General features: G+C 41.8%; 1 protein-coding gene across 1 annotated transcript in view; it reads left to right on the forward strand.

Annotated features, from left to right (window-relative positions):
- Positions 1–7682, forward strand: part of ITSN1 (intersectin 1) — a gene marked incomplete at its 3' end in the record, with an annotated part of 77127 nt that overhangs the window by 49643 nt on the left and 19802 nt on the right. Inside the window, exons 10-12 of the mRNA XM_015424935.1 lie at positions 3987–4124; positions 5012–5127; positions 6294–6556. Of these exons, the coding sequence (XP_015280421.1) occupies positions 3987–4124; positions 5012–5127; positions 6294–6556 (517 nt within the window). The remainder of the gene's footprint in view (positions 1–3986; positions 4125–5011; positions 5128–6293; positions 6557–7682) is intronic.

Here is a 7682-nt window from a genome sequence, read left to right on the forward strand (position 1 = left end):
GATTGTATTCCCAATTTTCAGTGGATTTGCCGAACTTGCCTTTAATACCGCATCTCTTTGGAATAGCTGCTCCCCTACCACCACCCTTTGCCCGACCCTGAAGGAAGGAAGCCAGCCATTGCAAGGCAGGCCCCTGGACTCCAGTGTCTGCGAGGCGGTGGATCAGTAACTGATCAGTAACTGATGGTCGATTGTGTCAAATGCCACTGACAGGTCCAACAGCAACATCACTGCCAATCCGCCCCGATCCAGATGCCAATCAGTCTACGGTGTTCCAATGCCCAGCCTGACATGGCCTCCACCAGGGATGGCAGAGCTCGGGCTGGTTCTTTTTTTAATCAAAAAAACAAAGATAAAGTAAAAGCAAAGACAAGTCTTATCTGTCTTCTTGCGAATCTCACCACAATCTCTCCAGGCAGGTTATTTTTTCTGATATAATTAGAGTATGCCCGATAGGCAGCCTCCATGTCTTTTACTGTTTCATCCGCTGGTATACCTGTTACTGGAGCGATGATCTCTCCCAGAGTCTTCTTTAAATCTTCTTTTTCAATTTCAGGCACCCCCTGAAATCTGAGAGTCATGTTAGCTTTTTCCATTTGAAGCTGTAACAAACGAGTTTCCTGAAGTTTTTGTGTTGTTTCCACATCCGTTACTCTTTTCTTCATCTTTTTATTTGCAATATCCATCTCTGTAATTTTCACAGTTGCATGCTCCACTTTCTTCTCCGTTTCTGCCAGCTGGCACTGCTGCAGAGCGAAGTTTTGGTTTAGTGTGGCCAATTGCTGGTTAATACCACCGAGTTGGTCCATTACCGGCTTCAGCATATCCGCTAGCAACTTCATGACGTCTGCTCCCTCTTCCGGCCTTGGGCTCTGACTGCCTGGTTTCGTTTTTAACTTTCCTTGAGAAGCAGCCATATTCCACGTTGTTTACACTTCCAAACCGCTATGCCAGGACTCGACTCGTTGTTTCACTATCGGTACTCAAGTAAGTCTCTCAGAAAAATCTCACTGTTTATTCCCCCCCTTCCCCCTTCGCTACATTAGTCCGTTCCTGCACTTAGGAGGTGTCCCTCCTTACGCCCTGCTTTTCCCCCGGGGGGGGGGTGGTACTCCGTTTAATCAAATAGTTTATTTTGAACTCACGTTCATTGTTGGTCATATTTTGACCCCGCTCTCTTCATGTGCTATTCCACTTGATCTCCTGCGCTTGTCACGGTTAGATTGGCTTGTACCCTAAGGTCACCCCTCGGCTGGACCATCGGGGCGGAGGGAAGCCTCTATTCTCCGGCATCGAGCCGTCAAAGAGGCTAACCTTCAAAAGCCCCCTGACCTGGAACCCTTCACAAGGGCTCTGTGTTGAGGTGGCACCCCTCCAAGCCAAGGGTGTGCTAGTCGCCTCCTCGGGCATCAAGGAGAGCGACCGCCATCGCCGATCTACCCACCGGAAGTTGTATGTGATTATTTTTAAAGGGAATCTTTTTTTGCCTTAAATTTTGTACAATAATGAAAACGTTGTCCTCTATTCATAAAAAAAATCAATAAAAAGGTGTGCATTCCTTTTATCTGGGTCACATCTAACTATGGGGCTGGCTATGGGGATAGTGGAGGCCAGATAATAATAATTTTTAATAAAGACCTAGTTTTACATTTAAAACCCTAGCTTATCAGTAGGCTGACATTAAATTGTTCAGTAATTTGTCAGTTTTTTTGTCAGGTTTTGGTCAGTAAAATCAGTATTTTTGACCCTCTGACTAGTTTCCACCCCTGCATTCATAACTTTTTGTTATGGTATCATTAAGTCTTCTTGAAAATGTTTGTAGTACGTTGCTGTTAGCCCATCCAGGCCTCGAGCTTTATCCTTTTTCATATTTTTATTGACTGGGAAATTTCTTGAATTGTCACTGTTTGGTTTAAAATTTTCTGTGTTCTGACATAAACTTTATGGTCAGGATGTCTTTTAGTCATTCTTTTTTTCCCTTTTTCTGACAGACTTCTTTTTGTATAATCCTGTAAGAGCAGTGATAGATTGTTCCTGTATTTCTTTTTCTGCATATGTAATTTGATCTCCTTTCTTTACACTTGTTATTACACCTTTTTCTATATCCTTCCTAATACAATATGCCAAATATCTGCGGGATTTGTTTGCATGTTCAGAATGCCTTTCCTTTAAAATGTTTATTTTTTTATGTATCTCTTCTATTTCTAACGTGTCTAATTGGTTTTTTAATTGTTTCATCTATGCTTGTGTTCCAATCTCTGAATTTTTTCTACGGTTATCTTGGTTTGTTCTGACTTTTCTCGGGTTTTTTTGGTGGCAGATGGTAGTAAAATTCCTCTAGTAACAGCTTTGCTTACTTTCCAAATTATGGCTGAGTACATTCCTTTTGTATTATTTTAAAAAATTCTTCCAAATCTTTTTTACACTTGCTTACTTCATCTTCTTGTAGTAAAAAAGCGTCATTTAGTCTCTGTCTTCCTCTTGATTTTCTGTCCCATTGCCAAACTACTTCTGTGGGGTTGTAATCTGCCAATATCTTTGATTGAATCTCCACTTTGTCTAGGTTTATTGTCAGGGTTTTTGGTATCCAGCACATAGCTATTCTTGAGTTCATTTGACGTCTATCTGGAAAAAAATGTAAAATCTCCACCCTTTAGATGTTTGATCCTCCAGGTGTCTCCTAATCTCAGCACTTCCAAATATTGGAATACGTTTTGGGGTAATTTCCCACCTTTAAGATTTCTTGATCTGCCCTTCTTTGGACCTAGTACTCCGTTCATGTCTCCAAAGTTTATTATATCCTCCTCTTGAAATTCTAGCATTATTTGGGGGGGGAAATCAAAGAATTAACTTTAGCATCATTTGGTCATATGTTGGGAGTCTCATTTTTAACATTAGGTATTTTCCATTTGGATCTCTTAATTATTCTAATGTGTCAATTCAATTCAATTCAAAACCTTTATTGGCATGGATGCTAATGTGTCTAAATATGAGTTGTTTATATAAATGGTTACTCTGCACTTTTTTGTTATGAGCTGAAGCAAGACCAGTCCGTTTTAATGCCTGGATTTCCATGACCTGCATGGGTTATGGTCTTCAGTGAGAAGAAAGAGATAGGTGAAATTGCCAGTTTCTCCATTGTTTGTAAACAGAGCTCGTTGTGTGGAGGTAGGAAGAAAGGGGTGGTTTTTACCCAGTTGTTCTTTTCTTTGTCGCTTGACCCAAATAGCTTTTTGTTCATGTGGGTCCCCTGATTCTCTAGGTGGATGGATGGTTAATTTCATACAGCCCATTATGTTGGGATTCAGAATTAACATTTTAAGAGAACAAACCTATATATCCTCTAAATTGTGCACAGGCTTCGTTCTCTATAGTACACATTTAAGTTACGTGGAAGCTGATTTTCAATGGCAAGTTATTTTCTATATTTCTGCATCATCGATGAAACTCACTGGTTGATACTGAACCAATTACCCTCTCTCAACTTAACCTATCTCATGGGGTGATTATCAGGATAAAATGGAGGAGGGGACAACTACACATCCTCCAGGGCAGGATAAAACATTGTAATAGAAGTTCATGAATAATAAAGATTGTTAGGCAAGGACAAGAAAAATGGGGTTCCTTCAAGAAGCAAGGTTACAGGACAGGCTTAGCCACAACTCAAGAGTTTCTAGTGCACCCCTTAATTTTACATCATGTGAGTGAATGGTGTTATCCACTGGCAGCATATTCCCCTTAAAAAAGCTCACAATATAAATGGATCTTGGAAGGGGGAAAATAAAGTAATGTAGAAAGCAGCTTTAAAATACTGATAGCAGCAAACCCCTCATCTCTCACACAAAGAGAACAGTTAGTTCTTCTGAACATGGGGGGTCAGGGGCATCAAACTGGGCAACACCCAGCTGATACTGGAGGAGGCATGTAGCTATGTCGTCTTTTGGCTTTGAGGGACAAAAGACCAAAAATATACTTTATTTCAATAGGAATCTTTCAGATATTGACCAGGATGGAAAACTGACCGCAGAAGAATTCATTTTGGCTATGCACTTAATCGACATGGCTATGTCAGGCCAGCCACTGCCACCTGTGTTGTCTCCGGACTATATTCCTCCCTCATTTAGGTAAAAGTACTGCAACACTGCATTTAATTCTGACATGTTTAGTAGTAAGCTAGGAGGTGATACATATAGTGTTTTGTTCATTTCTGGGGAATTCAATAAAATGATGATTATTATGTGGGGAGCATGTTGTATTGTGATTTTTCTTAAGTTTAATATATTATAGATGACCCTCAATATTCTGTTCCTTCTGGAAGTTCAGGTTAATCCTTTTTGAGGTGGGGAATTAAAGGTGGCTGAATTAAATTTTTCGTGAGGTCAATTCACACAGCTGTGCTTGTGGCAGACTGCTTATCTTTAGTTCACAGCCAACTGATTGTCTGAACCATGATTCAGGATTGCAAATAGCAATTTGTCATGGCTTGACAAATGCTTTTAAATCTGTTGAGCGGTAGAGCACAGAAGTGTGATCTCATAAAAGATATTTCAGATGACTGGTTTGTCACAAGGACAAAGGGACTGACAGACAAGCAGCCATCCACAGTTGGTTTTAAGTTATTTATTAACTTTGCTTTTCTGGTCTGCTGTACACATGGCAAGTTCACAAGAATTCAGTCTGCCTAGAGCTGCTCTACAGTAAAAATATATCCTGAGTCTGTTGTAAAAAGTGAATGTGACTTTTATCAGTTGCTGCAAAGTCACATCATAGCTTACATGTGTGGATGAAACATCTCAAGACTGAATATTTTCATCCTCTTGAATGCCTTGCATTTAAGTGGATTTAGTTCACATATTTTGTGTTAATCACTTGATAAGAAATAAAGATTTGTTAAGTGCATGTATGAACTGATCCATAGTGTGTTTCTGAAAATGAGCTGCATCACAGCAAAACGTTCTTGAAACTCATCAGAATCCTGCTCAAGGCAGCTTACACTTCTTTTTACTGGCAGAAGAGTTCGTTCTAGCAGTGGGGTATCTGTCACAAGCTCAGTGTCTGTAGACCAAAGGTTACCAGAAGAACCAGTATTAGAAGAAGAACAGCAACAGCTGGAAAAGAAATTGCCTGGTGAGTTAGTATTTAAATGAGTAAGAGCAGGGGTCATTTCGTAGCAAAAGAGGCGCAGGAGCTTATTAGCATAACTCATTAGCATAACTTATTTGCATATCCCACACTCCCTGACATCACCGGAAGTGTGTCAGAAGGCAACACCCACCGCTCAGGCTCCACTGGACTGTTTTGGATTGCTAGCTATTGGGGGGGGGGAACGTTCAGATCTCTCCTCACAGAGGAAGGAGAGCTTGTACCTGAATAAAACTTGGTCTTAAAAGTGCCACTGGACTGTTTTGGACCGGGGAGCTGGGGGGGGGGGCTCTGCAACTTACCTGGCTGCTTCTTGCTCTAACTGAAGGCTGCTGGGAGCAGGGGAACAAATTTTGTTGCTTGTGCCCGCCCCCTGGGCTCTTTACTGCCGAAGCTCCGCTCCTATGCGCTCCTGTAGGAAATGACCCCTGAGTAAGAGTAAACTATAGTTGGGGGTGGGGGGCTGGAGCCAACAGTAGGATTTGTGGTTGTGTGTTATAAGATTAGGGTGAATTGCATCTGCCTTGAGCATGCCTGGGGGAACATTGATAAGTGATGTAGAAGCAACCTTGATTTGGTTGCTCAGGTAGGATAATTTCTTGCCACTCTAGCGCTGCTGCTTTTGGATTTGAAACACTGATGGTGTGAGAATAAGTTTGCCACGTGATTGGGCCGTCTGACATTACCTCTGCAGCATGGGAGCTGTTGTCTCAAGCAGGATTATAGAAAAGTGGCATAATTTTTTTCTAAATAAATAAGGATTACAGCAACTTCCTGTGTCCTTTATGGTATATATTTCATTAAATGGGAATTGTTCATATTTTGATTATTCTGCCAGGAATACATGATAGGGATACCCTCATAGGTCATGAGACCAGTTCCTGTTTTTCCACTGTGAACTTCTGAAGTAACCACCAGAATATATGAGGTGGGAAAGCATATCTGAAAACATGGCCAGGAACTGTAACTATCCGTTCTTGTCTCCATACTTCACAGTAGTCACTATGAGGGGTACACTGTGGGCAAACGGAAAATTATGAAGGTCTAAGTATCTTTGGTATTAAAACACCATAGAATGCTCATCCCTAAAAAAAATCTGAAATAAAGTGTTCCATTTACACCATATCTAAATAAATTTCTTTTTCTTTAAGTTACATTTGAAGATAAAAAACGTGAGAACTTTGAACGGGGCAACCTGGAGCTTGAAAAGCGGAGACAAGCCCTTTTGGAACAGCAGAGAAAAGAGCAAGAGCGCCTTGCTCAGTTAGAAAGGGCAGAGCAGGAACGGAAGGAACGTGAACGACAGGAACAGGAGCGGAAAAGACAGCTGGAGTTAGAGAAACAGCTAGAAAAACAACGCGAGTTGGAACGTCAAAGGGAAGAAGAAAGGAGGAAAGAAATAGAAAGGCGTGAGGTAAATGGACAGTTTCAGAAGAAATACATACTTGTCTAAAAACAGATTTTGAAAAAAATATATTAATGTGCATATTTTTAATGTATAAGAGGAAGTCCATTCCTTAGTAAATTGTGACAGGAAGAAATTAACTTCCATGCAAGGCTTTCTCAAGTGTAAAAAAATTACCCATTTCTCACTTGAAGCTGAGATATATTCATGTGAGATTTGGCTCTACATTGAATCAAGTCCTTTCATATTTATGTCTGTTACCTTGACAGCTACATTTTAATTATGCTGACTCCCAGTTTATTTTGTGAGTTTAATTCATATTGCCAGTATTGACCTTTAAAGGTTTGTGCGGCTTGTGAACAGGTTCCCTGAAGGACAGTGTGCTCCTGTACAGATCCCCGAGTGCTTTAAAGGTATCCAAGGAGTTCTGCTTTCAGAATTAAAGGAAGGAGTTGTTTCTTTGCTGTGTGCTTGTTCTTCAGAGAGGCCCTCTAGGGTTGCTTGTAGTTGAGGGGGTTCTAAAATGTAGCTTTTTAGGTTGGTTTTGCCTGATTAATATATTGCCTGGCACTTTGGCATAATTGTGATTTTTATTGTGATAATCTAGCTATAAACTACTTTGAGATTCTCTTCAAGCTATACATTTTAAAATAAATCAGTAGAGAGCAGGTTGCTTTCCTTTTTAAGTTAACTGTTCTTTATATGCCCTGACTTCTCTTTCATTTCAAAAATGTAGTGTATGAGTTTAGATAAAACAAGGGGGAGACCCGCGATACTCGCGGGGGGGGAGTCTCTCTCTCTTCCACCCTTCTCTCTCTTCCCCCCCAGTCTCTCTCTCTCTCCCCCAGTCTCTCTTCCCCCCAGTCTCTCTCCCCCCCTTCTCTCTCTCCCCCCAGTCTCTCTTTCCCCCCTGTTCTCTCTCTTCCGCCCCATCTCTGTCTTTCCCCCGTTCTCTGTCTTCCCCCCCCCAAGAACAGACCCTCGGAGGCCTGAAGGGGCGGTGCGAGAACCGTTGCGCTTGGCTGCCCACCTCCCGCTCCGTGGGACTTGCGAGGACTCCGGCCGGCCCGGGAGGCAGGGAGGGAAGCCGCGCCGTTCTCCCGCTGCCCGCCCGCTGCCCTGTGTGACCGGCGGC

This window comes from Gekko japonicus, unplaced genomic scaffold, assembly GCF_001447785.1.
Source record: "Gekko japonicus isolate JY-2015 unplaced genomic scaffold, Gekko_japonicus_V1.1 scaffold1770, whole genome shotgun sequence".
NCBI classification, from domain to species: domain Eukaryota; kingdom Metazoa; phylum Chordata; class Lepidosauria; order Squamata; family Gekkonidae; genus Gekko; species Gekko japonicus.